Raw genomic sequence first — 23,843 nt, forward strand, 5'->3', positions numbered from 1 at the left:
GCAGTAAAAGCTACTGCTGTAGTAGCTGTTATCAATCCAGGCCCTTGAATTAAAATCCAAAGGTTTAGGAATAGGTGTGAAACAGACCTATTGTGGGGGGATTGTCCTGTGTGTGCTATTACTGTTTGGAGTGTACTGGCTAGGCTCAAGCTTTCCTTGTAATACTGCAGAGGAGAGAAGGCCACAAGTTTTTTAAAGAACCAGGATTTTGAAAGGCGAATGATTTCTGATGCCTCCTTTGATGTATTACGAGTTCGAGAAACCTCCAAGGAGTTTCACTTTGGGTGTCTGCTGGAAAGTTGTATTTTGGTTTTGGTAAAAATCCCCCAAAGCTGAGGCATCTAACAAGTTGCATGGTACAGTGAGAATGCTGGCTTCTCTCCAGGGTGTTTTGTCTAGAGTGGTTTATTGGGACTAAGAAGGCAGAACTGATGGCATTTGTTAATATTGGGCTGAAATAATTTCTTCAGAGCCGGGAAATCTCCTAGTTAATATTGAGAGAAAGATCCCGACAAAGGTGAGAAAGCTGAGATATTTTCATTTGGTGTTAGAGCAAAATGACCAGAGAAAGTTGCACTGCAGTGGTAAAGAAAGTTAAATGGAGACAGTATGCCTCTCAAGGCACTATACCTTAGATATAGATATATGGTGATAAATTTAGGAAACATTTGCTAAGGCAGAATTATCAAAGAAGTAGTGAGGTACATGTTCTCGTTATTGTGCAGTGAGGAGTGTCAGTGAGAGACCTTTTAGGCTATGGCTGATCTTGAGGACCATTTGCTAGATCCCCCTCTTTCTAAATTCCAAAGATTCTCCTTGAATTAACCATGACTTACAACCTTCCTGTTGTTTTTGCAAGCCTTTATTGTAAGTTTTCATTGGTACACTGTTCTCTTCTTACCATGTGGGACTATAATCCCAAGAATATATTGGTGTCTTTTTTCCTAGACTCTATGGCTCCTATGAAGATCTGCAATTTGGGCAAGTTTCAGAAGCCTTGGTGGATTTTACAGGTGGTGTTAATGTAAGGATCAAGCTTGCAGCAGCCCCTCCTGATTTGTGGGATATCCTGACCAGAGCCACCTACAGCAGATCTCTTATGGGCTGTCAGACACATTTAGGGGTGAGACTTGGAGTGACATCAAAAGGCTTCACAGCTGAAAGCCTTTCCAGACCTGTTTTGCTCTGCTCAGCTAGTCACTGTGACTCAAAAAAGTATCAAAGCTGCTGCACGGGACTTTCTATAGAAGCCACATTCTTAAAGTTAAACTTTGCACATGGATTGATTTTCTGCTGCTCTCAGCTCCCTGTTGTTATCCTTAGGGACTGGTTTATCTATCAAAGAACCTCTATTACATATTGTTCTTCTTCCCATTTTTGTTAAATAAATTTTCCATTTTTACAGGTGGTGCAGTGAGGCTCAGAGACTCATGGAATATCTTGTATCTAAGATAGAGAGGTGTGTAGTTCAGAACATGAATTCAGATCTTGGCTTCCAAGATTTAGACTGGATATTAGGGAAAAAAAATTCACTATGAGGGTGGTGAGGCCCTGGCACAGGTTGCTCAGAGGAGTTGTGGCTGCCCCGTCCCTGGCAGTGTTTAAGGCCAGGTTGGGCAGGGTTTGGTCTAGTGGAAGGTGTCCCTGCCCATAGCAGAGGATTGGAACTGGATGGTCTTTATGGTCCCTTCTAACCCCAGTTAGAACTAACAGTTCTATGATTCTGCTGTTCCTGGACTTTTAAAAAGTGAGGTCTCTAGCCAAAGATCCATAATTTAGGAAGAGATCTTCCTATCAACTTTCCAAATCCAAACATACTGCAAAATATGGCTGTTAGGAGCTTAGACTTAATCTTTTTTTTTTTTTTTTTTTCCAGTTCAAACCAATCTTTCTTTGCTTTGAGAGTCATTGCTTGCACTGATACAGGTCTCTGGTATTAGTATGAGTCTGCTGTGTAAGCAGGGATAAAATAAAAGGTTTATTTTCCTTCTGTTTCTCTTCCTTGTATACAGGCAACAAAGGTCTTGAAGAATGGGCTTGTTGCTGGCCATGCCTACACAGTAACTGGTATTAGAAAGGTAAGACTATCCCTAATGTCCTGGGTCCAGGTTTGTTTGGATGTCAGCAATTTTTATTGCGTAGGTTCAAGCTTTAGGTTGCCATAGGAAATCTATCTTATTTCTTCCCCCAGTGCTCTTGTCTTACTCTAAGGCTAAAAGAGACTGTGTGTAAGAGTTCACTTCCAAGTGTGTCCATTTTAGTATCGTGACCTTAATGTAAAGGACAGTGGTTATAGATCAGCATATCTAAAAGTGTGGGAATGATTCCTAGAGCTCTGCTGAAAGCATCACCTACAAATGCATCTTGGATGTTGAGAATGAAAGAACTGGCCTTTGGGGATGCTGGGAGGATGTGCTGAAAGCTACTTGCGATAAAAAGTCTTCCTCTGAAATCAGAGGAGGGACCACAGAGAAGTAGAGATAATGGAATACAAGGGCCAAAACCATGAAAAACTGCAGATGGAAACGTGAGTCAAGGCTAAAATAAGGGAACTGAGCCAGGCTTCTGAGCAGAGAGTGCAGGTGGATCCCACTGATCTGCAGAAGTGTCACTGGAAGTCCCCTAAAGGTATCTGTCTAGCAGTAAGTGGCAGTAAAATAGTAAGTGCCAATGCAGTGTTACTGTTTTCTGCAGGTGACCTGTCAATATGGACCGGAAAACCTAGTGAGACTGAGAAATCCATGGGGAAAAATTGAATGGAAAGGAGACTGGAGTGACAGGTGAGTTTAAAAAAGGGAGGGTCTGATGCCCAGTGGGAGGAAAAGTTTCTTGGAGGAAAGATGCTGCCATCTTCAGGCATGAATTAGTGCTGAGAGCAGCCTTAAGAGAAGTAACAGTTGCTTGCACAGACCCTCTGGTGTCAAAGCAATGACTTGATAGATTTGTATTTCGTCCAGCACATAGTGCTCCCATAGCTGGGCTCATTTCACACATGCAGCTTCAACAAGCTCAGTTCTTTTCCATTCACTGAATACCAGAGGAAACATAATGTGAACATCAGACACGGACCACATTGCTGTGACCTGGCTGGCATACAGTGGCAGCTATGCAGGAAGCTTTAAACAAACAGTATGTTTCAGGGCATGGGAGGGACCATGCAAAGTCCTCCATGGGCTGCAAAGTGTTGGAATTGAGTGGCTGTGAAGGAGTCCTCCATCCTGGCTGGGGGATGGGGAAACACAAGTATGAGATCAAAGGAAGCAACTAGTGGGGCAAATGGGCCCTTATATTTGCATCTGCCTGAAGTTTTTGATTCAGAGCCATGCAAGATAATGGTTTGTATTCTAGACCACTGGCAACTGTAGACTTGTGTCCTATTCCTCTTTGAAACGGAGCACATTCCTTTCTTCCAAGCTTCACTTCATCCCCTGTTTGCTGAGGCTTGGAGGTAGGGAGGAGGGAAGAGCACAGGGAGGTGTTGGGAACTGTGAGTGACTTTCACCTTGTCTGCAGAGCAGTAACTTCTCTGATGCGTGTCTGTCACATAATGACAACATACCAGCTGTTCCTGTTAAAGAGCATAATGAGCAACATACTGTAGGCCTGCCTTTTAAATGACTCCCAGCTGCCTCTTGTGCTGTCCTAGTCATTCATTCATTATGCCAAACACTCTTCCTATTATGTCTCCTTTGACAGAAAATTAACCAACAAAACAGGTCTAGATTTTTATGGTTTAAGTACTTGGAAGCTGTGTGTGCAAGTGAATGGACTGGCGTATGGAAATGGAGTATTTCTGGCTACTGCTGGAGAAAACTGGAGTCATTTAGCTACATCTCATGGGACCCAGAGTGCTTGTGGAGCATCTCCTGTGGCTGAAGGCATAGGGGACCTGTGTTTAGTGGGGAATAAATGTGGAGATATGTGGGGAGAGGAATTTGGCTTCTTTTTTTTAGAGAAAAGCTGTGTACTCTGCCTTGAATTTGAGGCAATGTTTGAATAGTCACCTTGTTTTTGCCCTCAGCTCTTACAAATGGGAGCTGCTGAGCCCGAAGGAGAAGATTTTGCTGAGGAAAAAGAAGGATGACGGAGAATTCTGGTAATGGCACAGGCTTGCTTTTCTCTTCTCTGCCAGTAGCTCTAGCGCTGCATCTGGAGATGAAGCAGCCCATTTAGGTCAAGGTATATGGGATCTCCTTTATGACAGCCCCTGCTTGCTTTTTTGTTCTGTCCTCTGCTACATGACAACGTGAGAAGCAGTAGCTGTGCTGACACAGAAGACATTCAGTGTGCTTCAGTGGCAGGAGGGAAGGAGAAGCAGGACACTGTTGCTGGAGACAGCTTTCAGGAGTTTTTGTCCTGCCTTTTTTTGACGATAGCTTTGGGAAGCTCTTGCGTGCCTTGTTTGTTCGTGGTTTCTCCATAGCTTCTGCCACGAGGTGGCAATATTGTCACCCGCGTCGTTTCACTGCTCTCCCTTCGGTGGCAGTATTATTTTAATCTCTGTGCTGCTATCCTTTACTGAATTTTCAGTCGTGCATTTGCTACTCATAGCTGCTGCTGATGGAGCAGACGCTCTTTTCTTTACTGCCTAATAAAATATGAGCATTACCATATGTAACACAAAATGGTGCAGCTTCGAAGTTCCCTGCTCCTTTTTCTTTTTTATAAGCCATATGGACTAAACTAAACTGCTGACAAAATGTTTCTTGGCACTCTTTTCCCAGGATGTCTCTGCAAGATTTTAAGATTCATTTCGTAGATCTGATGATCTGTAAGTTAACTCCAGACCTGATGAGCCAGGAATATGGGAAGAAGTGGATGTACTCCCTGAAGAGAGGGAGATGGGTTAAAGGAAGTACAGCAGGAGGAAGTCTGGGATTCCATAATGGTGAGGGATGCGCTTTTGGATGACTTTGCGGTAATGTTGCTTTCTTAACACAATTACCAACACTTTATACCTGTTAACACAAAACTGACAACAGAAACATGGTCTTCCTGCCTCTCCCTCCACACAAACATCAGAAATAAGCAGCTGAAGGACTTTGCAGCTTCTGTGATAGCAGAGGCTAGTCATTACTTGCTAGCATAGGGTAGTGGGCTTGTTACGGCATGAAATGAGGTGAAGGATCCTAGGATCAATTGCCAGCACTGAGCCTCTTTGTGGCATTAAACTTGTTTGTTAAAATTTGCATCCTTGGCACCTACAGAGAGTGGTGTTTGAAGTAAAGTGGATGGGAAATGCAGAGGCTCAGCCCTCCTGGAGGCGGAGCAGATGGGATCTGAAGTCAGCTAGCCCATACACTGGAGGTGATAGAGGAATAGTGATACATTTATAAACAAATTGAACTCTCAGTTGCATGTGAGCAGAGATGTAGTTCCCTGGCCTTCCTTCTGTCCTGCATAGTGGTTGCACTGCTGGATGTGCGAACTGCACCTGAAGATCAAGTCCTTGTGAGTTCTGGAGTCCAGACAACCTGTGATCTATTCAGTCTGATGCCAGGCATCAAATGGGAAGCTGGCAATAAATTTTGTGATGGAAAATGACATAAAAATGTTTTTCCCATTTTGTTTAGGCACCTTTTGGATGAACCCTCAGTATTGGCTGAATGTTTTACCAGTTGAAGACAGTAAGAAAAGCCTGGGTTCCTGCAGTGTGGTTATATCCCTGATGCAGAAACACAGCAGCAAACACAGGAACCGAGCGCCCCACCTCTTCATTGGGTTTTCACTCTACAAGGTGTGAAGAATTGCTTTGCCTTTCTTGCTTTCACCACATAGGAAAAATTCCAGCCCCTGTAAATTGTACAGCTTTGCAAACCAGGAGTTCTGTTGTGTGCAGGGTGGTCTCTGCTCTTCTTGCCTGTACCCAGTCTTCTCACACAGCAGGGCTAGGCTCCTACAGGCTCTGTGCCTTACTTGCTGTCTCTCTGGCATGCTGTGTGTCAGCCTGCAGAGCAGAGAGAAGTGCCTGTTGCTTCAGAGCACACTGGGCTTTATTTTGCCCTCTCTGAGAGCATGTGTAAACCCTAGAAGAGGGTGCCAGAAGTCCCCTTACTTTGGGGCAGGGAGAGTGCTGCTCTCTGGTTATATCCAGCCTTGTGTTTGGGAAGTATTCCTAGCGTGGGGTGGCAGCTGCCCATGTGTGAATGCTGCTAGTAAGGGTAAGTGGGTATCACTAGAAGGAGTGAGAGTTTTCCCCCTCCCTCAGCTCTCTGCTTATCTGAGTGCCTTGCAGAGCCACTCTTCTCCCTTGGACAGAGCCACAACTCTTGTTGCTGCAGTGAGTTTGCGCAGTTACAGAGAGATGGCTGTGGGGAAGGTTTTTCAGGTTGAGGGGCTGATGTTTCTGAAGGCAAAGACCCCAGCTGGACATACATAACTGCTTCCCAGCAATGACATGGCTATGTTGTATGAGACCCAGAGATTCCTGTCTGACAGATGCTATTTCTTTTCTTCCTGCAGGTGGACCTACAGGTGAGTCCCTTGTCACCACTGCTGGCTGTTTGCAGGGGGACCTGGGCTGGTACAGCTGTTATGACAACACTGAAGGTGGTGTGTTAGCCTTTGTTCCTTGGCTGACAGCTAGTAACAGTGTATTTGAATTCAGTAAGGCACCACGGTAAGTCACTATTAATGCAGAGCTATCCACTGACTCTTCTGAAAAGCAGCTGTATCAGCAGGGCTCAGTGCCCTTAAAAGGGGGCATTAATAGTTCAGCTTCTGCACTGGGCCTTCAAAGGTATTACAAGCAGCATCAGTGTTTACCTGATCAGCACTTTGTCCATGCTGCACTTGTGGGATGGTCTCTTGACCATTTCTTGACTATGTCTAAACTGGACTCACTGCAGCTCTCAGGGGAGCCAGAGTTACTTTTTTGCTGCCTCTCAGTCTTGGGATGAAGTGTGAACAGAACCTGTGTCCCATGCAAGTCAGGGATCTCTTGGGGAGCCCAAGTTCCTTCCTGGTTGGGGATGCTCTGGAGCTGATGCTGCAGGTGTTTTCAGCTTCCTTTGGCCAGATGTATTTCTAGAATTTTCTTTAGCCAGAAGCCTTTGGGACCTGAAGAAGGGCTCTGGAACTTAAACCCTGATGTAAGTCCCAATTTTGGCCTTGACTTCAGAGGGCTATTAAAAACAAGGAAAGGTTTAGCTCTTGTTATCTGGAAAGGGCATACCTTCCACTCTGTTACCACTCCGAACACTGTTTACATGAGAGTCCCTTTGAATTCAAGGTGGCAAAGAACTACTTTGGGTGTATGGTCAGGGCAGCACAATTGTGTTCCCACTTACTGTATTTGCAGCATGGTAACCATGAGGTAAGATGCCACTCCTTCCTGACTTAAATATTTTGGGCACTATCGGGGTTACAAATGAGTTAAACTTCCTGGCAGAGGGGTTCTGAGTGTAGCCCTAGCACACTGCTGTGCCACACCTTGGTGTCAGACTTCAGTTTCATGTTTGTAGCAGTTGCCAAGATCAATATAGAGAGATGACAAGCTGAGAGCATATAAGATATTGGAACTACAGTCAACAAAGCATTGACTGGAATATAACAACTTTGAATTTAACATAAGGGGCATGAGGAGGAGTAACCCTGAACCCTTCAGAAGAAAGATTGTTCTATTAGCAAGAAAAATACTGGCAAAAGAAAGGGGAACAGCATCTCCACTATGAGGCTGTGGAGTAAAATGGCTAAATGTTCTGAGGAGCAGCCAAGATCAGAAGGGGACAGTGGTTTTAGGTAGCAGGATTAATTATTTGGTTTGTGTACTGGGCACTCCATGGCATTAAAAATGAGTTCAGAGTTGCCTAGATTAACATTTTATCCATCCTCCTACTGCAGCAAAGTGCCTGCAGAACAAAACATCTGTAAATGCTAAGAGTGCCAGGCAGATCAAGAACACGTGCATGGAGTCAGAGGTAGGAATTAGGATGGCCCTGCATTACGTTCAGATCACAGGTGCTCTGAAAAATCCTCTACTACCAGATCCCTAGTATAAAGGGCAAGCTGGGGAAAAAGTCCATGGTACCTATTGGGTAGGAAAGATGTCCTGGTTAGTGAAGAGCAATCTCTAGAGCAGCTCCTGCCTGCAGTCATTTCTGCAAGTATGGAAATTACTTTTGCAGTAGCCACTTTGACAGGAGCCACTTCTCCTCCCCAGTCCTTGCTGCTGTTCCTTTCAAGTGCTACTAAGTTGATAAGGTTGCAGGAAGCCCATTCTTTGTCATATTAGCATTGGGCAGGGGTGGTGTATAGTGAGAATCACCATGTCCTGGAAGGAGACTAAGTCCTTTGGGCCCTGTTACCTGCTTGTGCTGTAAAAATATCCAAGGTGTGAAGGCAGGCTGTCTATGCCATGCCTGTGAGCTCCCCACCTGCGTTTTGTCCATTTGTTTGGCTGGGGTAGAACACATTTCTGTATCTTCCCTTAACAGTACCAAGAAAGCAACAGAAAGCTGCCCCCAGCATTCTTCACCCAACATCAGCCTGTGAACAAGCACCAGGTCTTCCTTGATGTGCGAGAGGTGACTCATGACTTCCACCTGGAGCCTTGTGTCTATGTGATTGTCCCATCCACCCTGGAGCCTCAGCAGGAGGCTGAATTCATCCTGCGGGTCTTCTCCAGGAAGCACGTTCTTCGGTGAGATGCTGCTGCTCCTCTGCTAGTACCTGTTTCTCTGGGATGGTGGGATGGTCTGGTCTTTCTAGTCTCATGGATGCAACATAAAGATTTTACTCTGCAAAAAAAGCAGCAGAATCTCTTTTGGAGAGAATGGTTGTGGGTTTCTTCTACTTTAGGATTCTCAATGGCTGAAGCACTGCTTTTGGCTTCATCCTTTCAAGTCGTATTGGGCTAGACTCACAGAAAGGATTCTTGCAGCATGCTTATGTTTGAGAATGTGTAGAAGGACAAGAGGCTTTTAATGCACCATCAATTTACCAGGAGACCCTGCTGGCAATGCTATGATGGTTGCTTTGGCAGAAATGGTGCTTTGGAGACTTCAAATGCCATCAGGCCTTGGAGAGCCATATGGACATGTGGGCTTCCCTTGCTGCAGCTGTAACACTAGGAAAAAATACATGCTGCAGCAGGAGGTTGTGGTCTCATCTGGGAATGGGGGATGCCACATGCGATGAGACAAACACACAGCTCTGGGATGTCTCCTTAATGTGTCTGCTTTTTTGCATCTCCAGGGAAATGGGTGGCAACACCAGTTTCACCCTATCTAAGGTGAGTATGAGAGGTGTGGGAGGTCCGTGCTTTGGTCTTCAGTTCCGAATGTTGGGTTTTTCCTGTTGCTTTGCCCTGTGGAGACGCTGAGTGAGAATGGGTGTTCTTGTGTTGTAGCACTTCTTGTAGCACAGCTTGGGTTTACAGGCAGAGTCCCCTGGACCCTGTGCACAGATGCAGTCAAATGGGATGGGCAAATTTTTCAACACCTTAGTTGTCTTTTTGCAAACTTCTTTTTGTGACATCATTATTTTTCTTATTTGCTTCTCTTATCTTCCTGTATAAAGGACAGAGACCATTCCCTTTCTTGGCATGGAATGAGCCCCATCCTTTGTTGTTGAACAGCTTGGGGGGAAGGAAATATTTTTCCTCACCCTAGTGTTACCTGAGTGTTTCTTTCCAAAAATAACATTTCTAGGGGGTGGGAGCTATCTTAGCAGTGATGTAGCATTGCTTGCAGTAGTGGGGAGAAGGTGGAAAGGTAGAGGACAAGAGTGCAGTTCTGGGAAAGCATCTTTAGCAATGGTCTTTGGCAATGTTCTTCCTTGACTTAATGATATTTTTAATTTATTTTTTTTTTAATATCTTAAAGGAAATTGTAGATAGGTATGAGGGCAAGATCTGGGAGGATTTCTTCACAAAATATTTTGAACAGGTAAGTGTGTGCTTGAGCTCCCAGAGTAAACTCCTCCAGAGCTATTATATAGCTCTGTGAAAGTAAAAGGACATGGATGTTCACAGGAGGTCTGGATGTGGAAGTGTGTAAAGCAGAGGGGCCACATGAGGTTGGGCTGTGTGTCCAGTGACTGTGAAGCTTAGCAGTGTTAGCATTGAAACAGGTATCCTTCTCTCCACAACTGAGTGCAAATGCTTGGAACTTAACACCACAGGACATTGTGGATGCGATGACAGTATCAACAGGCTGAAAAGGTATTAGCAAAATGATGGGCATCGGTTGCATAAACAGATACTAAAGGACTAGGCAGGGATGTACCCTCTAAGATCCCTTTTCCAACAGGTGTGGGTGCCTGGGAAACAGGAGAATGAACTGCAGAAGCTGGCCAGGCTCACGTGCTCTTCCTCAACATTAATCCCTATTGCCTGCACTGGGGATAATAAAATGGTGGGATGCAGGGTTCCATCCTATCCTTTAGGGTATTCTTAGACTCACTGGGGAAAGTATCCTGTTAGAGAAATATTGGCACTCGTCTCACACATGCTTCAACACAGTTTGATGGTAGCTAACTTGCTTGGAGAGGTGAAGTAGGTATCCCATCCCCTCCCTTTTTCACTAACTTTCCTAGTGAATATGATTCTTATTGTGAAAGATTCTTTTGAATGATCTCTCTGTCCTGATTTGGGATGGAGTTGATCTTCAGGAATCTCACTAGCTGACAAAGGATGCAAGGGTTTCACCTTTCGGAAGGGGTTTATTTAGCAACGTACCCTGTATTTGGCAAACACAATTTCATAAAAACACATTGGCTCTTTGGATAGCAATATTTTGACTATGTAAATGTTGAGCAATATTTAGCTGTTACTAAAAACAAGCAATGCTTTTACTTTTGGCCACTTGTGTAAGATTTTCATTTTGAGAACAGCATGGCTTCCAGACATGCTGGAAATTGCCATGTATTGTGAAGTGCTGGTCCTTTGCTTCAGGAGGTCCAAGTACACACAGAGGCAAGTTCTGCCATTTCTTAATGCATTACCTTGGCATGGCTCCATAATCTGAAAATGGGCTTTTATTTGGAAGAGTGACATTTAAAAAAGCATCCTCCAAAGAAACAAATGTCACAGCTCCTAAAAAATCTGTAAACTTTAGTATAACAAGGAGGAGAGGAAGTTTCTGCTTTGAAAAAGTTTGGGAAGAAAGTATTCCAAACTTTCCATCTTTTTTTTTGTTTGTTTGTAAATGATAAAAGGGAAATATTTGAAGCAGGTCTCTTGACAGTGTGCTTGATGGGACAGATGGCACCAGGGCTGAAAGGTTAACAGCCTGAATCCTCACTCAGCATAAATCTACACTACTGTATTGATCTGTGCAGAGCCCTGAGAACTTAGCCCAGAGCAGACTGCAGCCCTTGCAGGCTGAGAATCTTGTCATATTCAAAGGGAGTCTTTTCTATTGATTTTCACAGTGGCTGGAGTGGGGCCAAAAAAGCAGAGAATGAAGATGGGACATGCTGGGAAAACAGAAGAGGGAGAAAGGTGATTTAATACTTTATAAAAAAAAAAAAAATTAAAATTATCTTCTGTGTCACAGAATCCTGAAATAAATGCTGTTCAGCTCCAGAGGATCCTGAATAATATATCTTGGAGAAGTAAGTACTGAAAAAGAATGTTTCTGTGAAATAAACCCTCTTAGAGAAAAGCCTCAGCTTCTGTATCTGTTTCTTGAATTCTGGGAAGAGAAATTGGCTTCAGTCTGACTGAACTGACTCTTCTGACACCATGTTTGATTTCCAGAAAGGATTTGCTGGGGTATGAATTGATGTGGTAGAAGTTTTCTAGGTGAAGCTAATCTGGTTTGAATTTCAACAACTGAAAGAATGAGGGGGAAGAGCAAGCGTAGATACTGTGTGTGAATGCCAAGTCTGAATTGGACCTCCAAGCCCAGCTTAATCTCAGCCTTGATTCTGAACTACCATATTTCACCCCATGCCACTTGCCACAGTCTTGGCAGCACCACTGCTACAGGGTGTAGAAAGTCAGCCTGCTCTGTAGGCAGTTATGCAGTGGAAGGGGGATGTGCCTGGTTCATGCCTGCTGTTCTTACTTACTCTTCCCTACTGTGCATGCATAGGGCTGTTTTCTTGCTCTGTTTGTGTTTGGGAAACAGGATGGAGGTACAGGTAGCCTGCGTAACTTGCACTTTCGAGAACCAGGTGAGCCCTGAGGTTGTCTCTCTTGCAAAGCCTCTGACATCCACTATGCCAGTGGCAGCCTAGAGTATTCCATAAACTCATAATTTGGTCCCTGGTTATAAATAAAGCTACCTGGCAGCAGCAAGGTATCGCAGGGGCTGTTTTCTCTGAAAAGTGATAACAAAGCTACAGATATAATGATGAATACAATTTTCCTTCCCAGTTTCTTCACTGATAACAACCAATGTGCATCAGAAAATACACCATCCAGCCGTTATAGGCAACAAAAAAAGAAAAACAAAAGACTTATGTGATGCCTTTTCCACTTAAGCTGAATTTGACACTGCTCCCTTTTCCAAAAAGGTGGACAAAGATAGCTCTTCTGTCTTTCCAAAGTGACCCGCCAGGCGCTGTCTTATCTGTGAGAAGACTATGTTAAACAGTCTTCATTTTTCATAAGTGATCAATATGGAGACATTAATTTAAAAACCTTACAGTACTTGATTCATACTTACTAAACAGGGCGATTACAAGATTAAAACATCTTCACTTTCTGCAGCGAAGGGGTTGGTGAGTTATGGTTCTGTCCCTTGCTCAGTGGAAGTCCACAGACAATCTATAATCATGATTTGCAGTGAGATTAAAGTCTATTTCTGTTACTCTTTGTGTAATTTATGTATGAACTGGGAATGCTAAGCTTTGGTGCAGCATCATGTTTTCAGTGATGCCTGTACTTTTAATTATATTAACAAAGCTGGCAGTGTGTCTGTGAAAGAGAGAGATGGAGATGATTAGCACAAGGGTTTCAATCTGCAGTGCTGCTTCCCACCGCTCTTCAGGTCAAGCGACTTTGCTCAAGGTCATGCAGTAAATTCTGTTTGGGATTACAGCTTCGGATGTCCCTTTCCTTCCATTTTCTCTAATAGCTGGAGATAGTGGACCATATTTCATTCTGTATTACATGCCTGCAGGGAGCTCATATTGGATTTTCTGCGACTAGTAGAATCCATCCTGTAGCCTCATATTTTTATCATCATAAATGATACATCTTCTCAAGTGGGTGTAAAGTTTCACAAAGGCTTTGGGGCCTGAGCCCTCTCAAGTGAGGGTGGATTTTGTCAGAGTCCATTTTTCTGAGAGATGTTCAATGACTCTTCAAAACAATTTTTCTTTCTTCTTTCTCTCCAGATTTCCAGGGTTTTCACCTGAGTTTCAGTCTGGATGCCTGCCAGGGTATCTTGGCGCTCCTGGATGTATCCTTGGTATGAGTGATGTTTTTCTGGAGCATTATTTATTAGGGCAGACTGGGTGTTACTGTAATTTCTTTACCACCAGGACACAGCCTTTGCACTTCTCACCCTCCATAATAACAGTTCAGCTGTAACAGAATGGAATTGGTTTGGGAAATGGTTGATTCCTGCTGCCTCTGAAATCAGCAGGCAGTATCTGAAGGGGGCCTATAAAGGGTGCTGGAAAGGGACTGTTCATCAGGGACTGTAGTAATAGGACAAGGGATAATGGTTCAAAATTAAACAGGGGAAGTTTAGGTTAAATATAAGGAGGAAGTTCTTTACTGTGAGGGTGGTGAGGCCCTGGAACAGATTGCCCAAGAGTTGTGAATGCTCCATCCCTGGCAGTGTTCAAGGCCAGGCTGGATGTAGTCTTGGATGACATGGTTTGGTGTGTGGTGTCACTGCCCATGGCAGGGGGGTTGGAACTTGATGATCTAAAGGTCCTTTCCAACCCAAACCTTTCTATGATTCTATGAATTTAGTGGGGGGAGGATCAAGCCTATAGATAGGCCTTATGGGTTAAGAAATCATTATCCTCATATTATAATTGTGTGACTGTTAGAGTGTCCATGAGGGTTTGGTTTGTTTGGGGTTTTTATGTAATGGATGTTCTCTGATATTTAGTTGGGATGTTCTGACCTTAATTCTCCCCCAAAGCTGAACACCTCTGGCACGCTGAGTATCCAGGAATTCAGAGTCCTGTGGAAAAGGCTGCTTTTCTATTTGGTATAACAATAATTTCTGTGGCCCCTTTCTGTATCTCCTTGCTCACAGTCCCTTTGGTGTCATTTGTCATTTTGGGGGAGTTTGTTTTGTTTAAAAATACTCCTCTCACCAGGAAGTGTTCCAGAAAAGAGATACTAGCAGATCAGGAAAGCTTGACCTTGCGGAACTGCATGCAGCTGTACAGGAGACAGGTGAGCCCACAGCACACCTTGGCAAGTCCTCTTCCTCAGGAAGGCTAGAAAAAGCCTAGGGCTAGGAAACATCTTGAGAATTGTAGGTAGAGCCCAGGAGGAGGGGAAAACACCATAGGCTGCACGGTTTTAGCCATCTCTGCTTCCCTCTTTAGCTGTGTAAACTCATCTGAAACTTACTTTGCTGTGGGATGGGTGACTTAATTTTTGCCCCAGTGTGGTCTCATATAGATAGTTCTCTGAAACAGAAGTGTCTATTTTAGACCCAGTTTTTAAATCCCTTCCTGTTCATTGCTAATTTAATTGTAAAGGACTGTGTGGGGTTGTGTGGATACAGGAGGCCAGATCTAGCTCATATTAAATTGCTACCTCTGCTGAAGCTGACAGCTCAGGGATTGAACCTGTAAGTGTGGGACTTGCACAGAGGCAATACTGGTGCCTGACTTCACTAATATAATGTCTGAAGCTTGATCTAGAAATGGAGTACAATACATATGGATCCAAATACTGGACTAAGCTCTGTTGCTCTCACTGGGCTTTGAGTGGGGGCTGATGCTCAGTCTTGTAGCTTCATTGAATGTGTACAGCTTAAATATCACTGTTCTTTTTGGTGAGTGGTTCACCCAGTACTTCTGAGTCAGTGCAAACACAGTGAGAAACCCAGGGAGACCTCTGGTAAAGCAAACTAAAATCCCAGGCCATGAATAGAAAATACTTCTATTCCTTGCAAATGCTGCTTGACATTGGGACTGATACTTTCTTATGAGCTTCCTCTGTATTTTATTTTTCATCTTCTTTCTTATCCTTTTGTGGAGTATTGCTCTTAAACACAGCTGCTGTTACTCCCTCATACCTCTTGAGCAAAGGGTGCCCATGTGTATTTTATTTCAACTCTGGCCAACTTCCTCTGTGAGAGCATCAAATCTGAACCCTTACAGATTTGAAGGAGATGTAATCTCTGTATAATGGCCCGTTTGGGCTGTTGATATTTGACTATCGTAGGGGAGGTCTGCAAAAACAAGCTGTTGGAGAAGGGCTGAAGACCTCTCAGTTGTGCACCCTCACAGCTCTGTGCATACCCATAGCTGTGCACATTTGTAGAATCATAGGTTGCTTTGGGCTGGAATGATCATCATTCAGCTGGGTACAGCTGAGACTTGCTATCTCATTCTGTTCTCACCCCCAACTCCCCCTTTTTTTTTTCTCCCTTTTATGAAGGTATTTCTCTCAGCAATGAAGTCTGTAATTTGATGGCAATCAGATATGGTGACCCTGACTTAAAGATCCGCTTTGAGAGCTTTGTGTGCTTCATGCTTCGAGTGGAGATCGTGGGAGGTGAGGTTGGAGCTATGTGGTTGGCCAGGCAAGCCAGGCTGCCCAGCTAAGCCCTGGCTGTTCTGGCACTGCTCCATCTGGCAGTGGCAAGTTCAAAATAAGGACTGGGTTTCTGAATAGACCAAGAGCAAGCAATTAAAAGCAAGGGACAGATACAGAGAAAATCAAGCACTCTTTTTTATCTTTCCACCAGTCACTTTCTACAGACAGTCAGGCCGTACATATCAAAGTGGTATAGTTCCCTGCAGGTTTGCACCAGCCTTTTGTAGGAGGAGGTAGGTGAATTACAGATGGAGACTCCTCATTCTCCAGGAAGAACAGAACCTTAGAATATACCTGTGGTAGGACTGCAGTTATGATGAGACAGCTGTTATTCAGTCTGTGAGCTCATGTTGTAGACACTTTGTACATGTCTCAGTGCTGTAGAGGATGAGGTTTGGGCCACATGCTTTTCAAGGTCTAACAGTTGAATGGACAGACAGTAACATGGCTGACTTTGTCCAGCTGCTCTCTGTGTCCCAGCCTTCAGGGTTGTTCAAGTGACAGACCAGAGAAGCTCACATACACTCCCAAATAGCTTCTGAACTATGCCTTTGAGGCTTTTCCTGAGACAGAGTCTTGGCTGGTGTTGATCTCTTGGATATCAAGTTAATGCTCCTCATTTATTTCTTTTGCAGAGGCCTTTCGTAACTTAACACAAGATGGCAAAGGGATTTATCTCCAGGAATCCGAGGTAAAGCCTGTTCCCAGACTGTCAAATGCAGACTTCTTCATGGCAAGTGGTGCAGTGCATGTTTTATGTTGTAGCATTAACAAAAGGTATCTTTACCTAATCTCTTACAGAGAAGGTTACAAAGAAGGAGGTTCAGGCTTCCAACTCTTCTGCCTTATTCTGGCTTCTGCTCCTTCTGGAGACAGTTCTCTAATGCCCCATAGTCCAGTTCACTTGTGAATATTGCAGAGCTCTCATAGAGATCAATGAGTTCAACCCACTTTTCCCATTATTTTACAGTGGATGATGATGACACTGTATTCTTGAAGCAATGCTGTAGGTGAGGGGACGACTAAGCCTGTACCAGGATGAGGAAGGCTGCTTTGTATCAACTTCCTGTACACTCTGGCTCAGCCCTGCAATTTACCATTTATGAAGAGTCTTCCCCTCAAGCAGACTTGACTCAATAACCACAGACTTGGTGAACTGGAGTTTTGCTAGTTAATGTATTTATTTTGAGTCCTATTTCACTTCAGACAACCCATCTGAGAACAGGCTGCTGGATGCCAACCACTGTGAGTGCACAGTGTGACACTATGGAGTATAGTGGCTGAGTTGCTGTGCTTGGTGCTGGGGTTCTTGTACCTGGGAGAGAAACAGCTCCTGCCGCGAGTGGCTTGTCGCCTAACAGAGGAAATCCCAGTTCTGCAGCTGCTAAATCCATGGCGGAGGGCAGGAGTCTGTGTGCTTGTGAGGAAGAAGGGGTGGGAACTCTTCGAATGAATGCTCTTCCCTAACCATGACTTGGAAAAGGGGTTTGCAAGCATTCAAACCATCTCTTTTGCCTTTAGAAGTCAACATAGTTCTATTAAAGTGAAACTAAGTTGATTTGACCAAGCGATGAGCCAGGCCTCCAGCTCTTTGTTGTAGATGGAGGCTGTGATGTTTGCATATTTATCTCAGAAAGGCAGTGGGTTCTCTGTGCAGATTGAAAAGTACAGGATCGTGAGAAGTCAACTGATCCCATATTGTCTTTAAGTCACCAGGGATTGGCAGGGAGTAGATGTTCTCTGTAGCATGATGCAGGAGCAGTCTGGTAAAACATTTGGATATTTGTCAGTTACTTCTTATAAAGCAGAATGAGAGAGATAGTGTGTGTGCACGCGTGCATGTATGTGTACTTTTAAGTGATGCAGCCACATATGTAGGTCATAGCTAATTAAATAGTGGAAACTGGCTATGTAGCTGTGAACAGCGTTAGAGAACATGTAAGTAGGACTATTCACATCAAACTCCATGCTGGAGTTGCCTGATGCATCTGTCTGGGGGATCCTTTTTCACTTTCTTACCATTTATTTATCTTTGCTGGAAATTTCCACACTGAGTGCCTATTACAGGCTTTTTTTCCCCTTTGTTCCTGCAGACAGCACTATTGTGGCTCTTTTCCAGAGCACAGCTTAGTCTGGGCGCTGAATGAAACAGAGCTCCAGTGGAAATGAGCATATAATGAAAGACCATACTCTAATGCCTTTGTAGGAAGGAGTTACATTAAGCTTGCATAGGCAGCTTTCCCTCTGGCCTTTTGTGACTTTTAAGGTGCTTAATCTCATAAATGTCCTTTGAGAGTGTATATGAGATTCAGGAGTGAGGTGGACTGTGGATAAGAATGTAAACACAAGCAAAAGGCTGAACTTGGCTGTGTGCTTACTGCTGCACTGAAGCCTATGCAGCAGCATAAGCATATTTAGACAGGAACCCCATTGCGTGTAAGTGTTCCTAGTCAGGAGGCATTAAACAGTAAAAACAACAGTGTGCACTTTATTCCCCAGAGCAGTCTGTTTCTAAACAGTATCATTCTCATTCTGTTTTTATGAGAAAACTGTTAGAACCAGACAAATAGATAGCTGTGTTTGGACTTTTTTATTACAGATGATATATCTATCATCTATTGTGCTTGGCCTGCTGTGGTGTCACTGGAGCCAAAGGGTTCAGATCTGGGAAACAGAGCAGGTTGGAGGGAGCAGGGACACCCAGAGCCCTTGAGCAGCGGTGTCGTGGTGCTGCTGTCCTGCTGGGCTGCCGAAGAGGCTCAGTTAGCAGCTCCCATCGCAAAGCACATGCCTTCTCCCAACTGTCATGCCTCTGTTTCCTTTTGTGGCTCGCAGCTGAACACGGTGGTGCAAGCTAAATTAGCCTGATTTAATTTGCACCCAGCTCAGTGGGGGATGTTATAAACACTGATTTACTGTGTGCAGGAGCAGCACTGGAGGAACCAGAAAGGTTGATTGAGGGAGCGTAGGCCTTGCGCTTCAGCACACTCCAAAAAAGATGGTCCCTGGCACCCACGGGGATGGCCAGGGGGTTTTGTGTGAGTGCAGAGTGTTCACAGCAGGACTCTGTTGGATGTGAAGGGATGGAAACCTATCAGTCCCAACTGGGTTTGTTGCACAATGTGTGTAATCAGCTGAGCAAGAGTCATGTAAGGCTGGGAGTAGCTCTGCCACAGGCTGTGAGCAAAACTGTGGTGCAGGACACCCAGTTTCAAATTGCAGTTCATTAATAATGTTGTACATATTTTATTTTTTTTTTCAAATCAGATTTTGTAGTTATTTACTTCACACCTCTTTAATGCAGAGCAATGTAATTGCAGGCAGATTATTTTGCTATTGATTACTTGATCCAGGAAAGAAACAGAATTCATCCATGCCATGAATCACTAAGCATTTGCAGCAATAAACTTTATTGAGCCATGTGACTTGCTGTTACAGAATTGTAAAGAATGCTTTACTGGAATGATCAGACCAAACTGTGTACAATTCAAACTGAATTATTTGGCTCACAATAAAATGTTTTTGGCAAGGGCACCTACTCGGACACTGTGAGACTTTTATATTGCTATCAGAATAACGTTTTCTGGGCAATTCTGAAGATGTATTACTCCTCATTTACAACGTGCATTGTGGAAAAAATGGTCTAAAAGGGTGCTGAAGGAGGCATTTGTTTGTATCCACAGTGTTTATAGAGATGCTGAGCTTTGCAGTGGGTGGTATTGCTCTAGGAGAAATGAAAGAGAAGCGGGGCTGCAGCTTGAGACTAGTGTTGCTAATAAAGGTCGTTTTTGGAAAAGGCAGGTGCAAATAACAAGAACAGCAAATAATGGCTCGAATGAGAAGGGGAGCTGGATGATGAGGTATACTGTAACAGTAAGACTGAGGTGAAATTGAAAGGAACTGATCAAACCTTTGCAAACAAAATGTTCAGCTAGAGCTTATTGCCACAAGATACACACACACACAACTGGAATTATTTCATTTTTCCTGGATGAAGTTGGTGCACACGTTTAGTTTGCAGTCAGGGTACAGCAGGTGCCTGTCGGCCTCACTGCGTGCATTCTGCATGGTCAGGATTTCTGTCCAGATGGCAAGAGGACAGGCTCTGCTCTCAAGCTTCACAGGATTCAAAAAGGGTCTAAGACTTAAAGGAATGACAAGCACGGCTGGAGTGCTCACGGCCTCAGGTAAGAGCTGTGTCAGAGACCTGACATCTGGCTTCAGGTAAAAAGGGAAGAGCTGTCCCCTGGGGACAAATTACCCCAAGATAAGTCATCCAAATCAAGATGATGGGGTTCTTGCCTTTGGACAGGTAGGGATGACCACCTTTGGAGAGATACCAACCTGGTCCAGGTTTCAGATGAGCATTTCTGCCTATCTGTATATTTCTTTCTGGGCAGTCAATTAAAATTTGAAGGCCTATGTACTGTTGAGACACTGAAGTATAGTTCTCTGTCTGAAGTCATATCTCTTCACCAATTTTACAGTGGGCCCAGCAAGACTCCTGCCTTCCCTAAGAGCACATTCCAGTTCTTTGCAGAGAGGTGTTACATTCATATAAGTGGCTACTGCACAAAGCAGTGTCAGGGCTGGCCAAGCTGTGCCAGTGGACTTTGACCATATCATGAGATTCTCCATGTAGAATGAATAATGTTGCTTTGTTTTTAATTATTAAGCAGTATGTGTGATCCTAACTCCATGACCCAGAAAAAGGACCTCTAAAGGGCAAGTTTTCATTGCACTGGAGCCCTAAAAATGAGGACTCTGAAGCTTTTGGAAGGAAAAGCCTGTTTCCCAGGGCAGGCAGCATCCAGAGGCTGGCCACTGAGCAGAGTGGGTGCAAGGTGTCACAGTGGCGCAGACCTTTGCACAGGGCAGCGATGGGAATCAAGAGACAACATGGGAACATGGAGTTAAAACCACTGCCAAATCCAGGTGTCCACCAAAGAGTCCTCGCTCACATCCTTTCTAGTCCTGCAACCCACCAGGAGGCTCAATTCAAATCAATGGAATTTCAAAATTTGGAGACCTTAAGTGTTTCTATTTCCTTTGTGAGCTTTTCAGGCCAATGTTTCAAGCTTTCTGCCCCAACACAGAGGCCTACGGACACTTTTCTCCCAGTGTTAGTCCTGCTGGCCTCTGGCTGAACACAACCCTGTGCTCCAATGAGGAAGAGTGAAAAGTTGGAGGTTCCCACAGGTATGATTTTTACATCTAGATTCAGAAAAGTTAAGGGCAAAAATCCCCTTTGTTATTAGTACAGTGCCACAGTGTTGAGGGGAGGAAGATCAGGTCCCCATGGTGTTGGCTGCTGTGTGACCTGCAAGCAGGACTTGCCACTTGCCATCTACTTGGAAAAAGAAGTATTTCTTGCAGTGACCAGAAGGTTGAGGGCCTTTTTACAAGGGCCTGTAGGGATAAGGCAAGGGGAAATGGTTTTGAACTGACAGAGAGGAGATTTAGATGAGACATTAGGAAAAAAATCTTCCCTGTGAGGGTGCTGAGGCACTGGCACAGGTTGCCCAGAGAAGCTGTGGCTGCCCCATCCCTGGCAGTGTTCAAGGCCAGGCTGGACGGGGCTTGGAGCAGCCTGGTCTAGCGGAAGGTGTCCCTGCCTGTGGCAGGGGGTTGAAATGGATGAGCTTTAAGGTCTTTTCCAACCCAAACTGTTCTGTGATTCTGCAGTGCCTGAGGGGAGTGATCTGTCTATGTTCAGCCTGGGGCTCTGTAGTCAAGACTTGACCTGGATCTCAGTCTCCTGAAGCCCAGTCCAGCAGCTCCTCTTTCCTTTGTGCACCAAAGCAATGCTGCTCTATAATCCCTATCCTGCTGTAAGCCAGATTTTTCCCATAAGCCATGTTTCTTTCTCACTGACATCCAGGAGCTTCAGTTATGATCCCATCCCAAGGTTGGGATGGCTTGGCAAAAGGCCAGCAATCACTGAGTAGTTCTTGAGCACCTCACTGTCTGCACGCAAGCCCCTGCACATACCCCTGCACCCTGTGTCACCTTCCTCAAGAATAGTTGCAATGCTGTGCTGAAAAAGAAGAGGGAAAAAAGATGATCTTTTGTTCTCCCTGAGCAGCTCCTTGCAGAATGAAATGCTAACGAGTGCCTTTGCCTTTCCTTCCTGCTGTGTCTTACACTGGATTAGACCTGAAAAGCAGTATCACCAAGCTTGAAGTTCAATTTATCAGTGCAGTCAGGATTGATTTGTTACACTACCTATTCTGGGGAAATGAATGTCTCCATCGCACTCCCTTCCAATGCAGGCAGACCTTTGTTTTGCTCAGATCAGCCATGTAATGTAGGAAGCTGACATGTCACAGATAAAGGAAAAAACCTACGAAATCCTGACTAATTCTACCCAGCCTTGTGGTGCCAGAGACAGATGCCACTTGTAAAGCACCTGCCTGGTATTACAGTGGCTGAAGATACCAGGCAGAAGTGCTTTCTGCCTGAGCTTATCTCCAACTTTTGTTGAGGAAGAGGTGAGAAGTGCCATAGAAAATTATTCTTGGGTGAATGGGGCTTGGAGCAACCTGCTCTAGTGGAAGGTGTCCCTGCCTGTAGCAGGGGCTTGGAACCAGATGAGCTTTAAGGTCTTTTCCAGCACAAACCATTCTGTGATTCTATGAATTACATGTCGCCTTTATTACTATTAATGTTAGAGCTGGATGGTCAGGTTGGTCCTTGGAGCTCAAATTCGCTATAAGAGGCAGAAAGCAAAGTTGGGTTTTGTACAAAGTTTCAGCTGTTTTGTGAGATAAAGGCAATGGACTTGGCTACTGCTGCTGAGGAGGAACATTTTCCCTCATAACCTAGCACAAGGGATCTCTATTAAGAAAGCATGCAATTAAAAAATCCAGTTTTCTCCTGAAGCCCATTTTGATGGAATATTTACCGTGAGCAAATGTGGGAATTATGTTTTCAGATTCAGAAGACCCATGATGTGGATTGCTATGGAGAGTCATATTTTAAAAAGACCCTTTTTTTTTTCTAACAAGCCATGTTTGCATCTCATGGAGGGAAGGGTTAAAAGCTGAGCGCCCTGTGGAAACGTGGAGATCCTCATGCTCCTGCAAATGTAGCTATGAGAAGGGTGTCTGTAGCTGGTGCTTATTAAGCAAGACGAAATGAAAGAGGTAGTTGCTCTAAAGTAGCTTTTTTTCCTCAGGAAGAAGCAGGATTTCTTTGTTATAAATACACTGCAGCTAGACATAAACCACTTATTGCTTGAAAGCAGCTCTGTGCTGCTGAAGAGCTGGAACTCATGAGTGAGAAATTGGGTCTTAAACAACTGGGTGCTTTCAGCCTGGATGCTAGCAGTGGCAATGATGGCTTTTTGCCTGAGCACTATCCCTCCCTTTCCACTGACCCTTTCAAACCCAGTCTCAGCTAGGAATACCACTCCAGAAACCGGGGCCATGCTTGCTCTGTAAGACTCTAGATCCAGCCCCTGTGAGTGTGTTTCCCCTAAAAATGGAGATGATGCAGAGCTTTGGAGCATGCAGCGAGCACACCCCTTCCAGCTACAGAGCATTTTGGACAGAGTAAGTATCTTGAAGGGCTGCATGGCTTTAGGTATGAGATTTTATGTTGCCCCTTCTCTGTAACTTGGGTGTTTATTGTCATCTGTTGTGTTTCCTTTTAAAAGGAAAAAGAAAACAAAACCAACATCACACGCTCTTGCTACGTGCGCCTTAATCTTACACACATCTCAGAAGAGTCATAACCCCAGTCTTAAAATTGTCTCCTACTCTTAGGGCATGGGTGCACATGTACCACAAGATTAAACCTGAAGGGCCAAGGTTTTCTCTGCAATCCCCTGATCAACATTAGCTCCCGTTGTTTGAAGATGTTGGTGGCTGATGTCTGAAGTTGCACAGGACCTGGCTCATGTTGTATTACGTATCCCAGCACTGTGGTCTGACTGCATCCATGAGAGTGGTGGGACAGACCACTGGAAGTCTTATTTTAAGTTGGATCCACGCTTGTCACAGACCCCTTTTCTGAAACCCAGGTGATGCCCGTGCTGAGCACATATGTTGTGGCCAACTTCTACCTACATTGTGCTGCCTGCCTTCTGGTGATAGTGGAGAAATGTGAGCCACGTGATAAGATGCTTGTCCTTGTGGGGACTGTAGAGAACCATGAC

The 23,843-nt window shown here is 44.5% G+C and overlaps 1 protein-coding gene across 1 annotated transcript in view; it reads left to right on the top strand.

Moving 5' to 3' along the window:
* Nucleotides 1-23,362, top strand: part of CAPN14 (calpain 14) — a 31,965-nt gene extending 8,603 nt beyond the window's left edge. Inside the window, 16 exon segments of the mRNA XM_062606052.1 lie at nt 949-1,123; nt 2,013-2,078; nt 2,695-2,780; nt 4,022-4,096; nt 4,725-4,888; nt 5,574-5,749; nt 8,436-8,641; nt 9,196-9,232; nt 9,825-9,887; nt 11,499-11,556; nt 13,288-13,352; nt 14,049-14,117; nt 14,230-14,308; nt 15,527-15,643; nt 16,321-16,376; nt 16,656-23,362. Coding sequence (XP_062462036.1) covers nt 949-1,123; nt 2,013-2,078; nt 2,695-2,780; nt 4,022-4,096; nt 4,725-4,888; nt 5,574-5,749; nt 8,436-8,641; nt 9,196-9,232; nt 9,825-9,887; nt 11,499-11,556; nt 13,288-13,352; nt 14,049-14,117; nt 14,230-14,308; nt 15,527-15,643; nt 16,321-16,376; nt 16,656-16,682 — 1,519 coding nt within the window. The 3' untranslated portion in view covers nt 16,683-23,362.
* The last annotated feature ends 481 nt before the right edge of the window (nt 23,363-23,843 follow it).

The sequence above is a fragment of the Pezoporus occidentalis genome, unplaced genomic scaffold (assembly GCF_034315485.1).
Source record: "Pezoporus occidentalis ecotype Australia unplaced genomic scaffold, CSIRO_AGI_Poc_V1 ctg93, whole genome shotgun sequence".
NCBI lineage: Eukaryota > Metazoa > Chordata > Aves > Psittaciformes > Psittacidae > Pezoporus > Pezoporus occidentalis.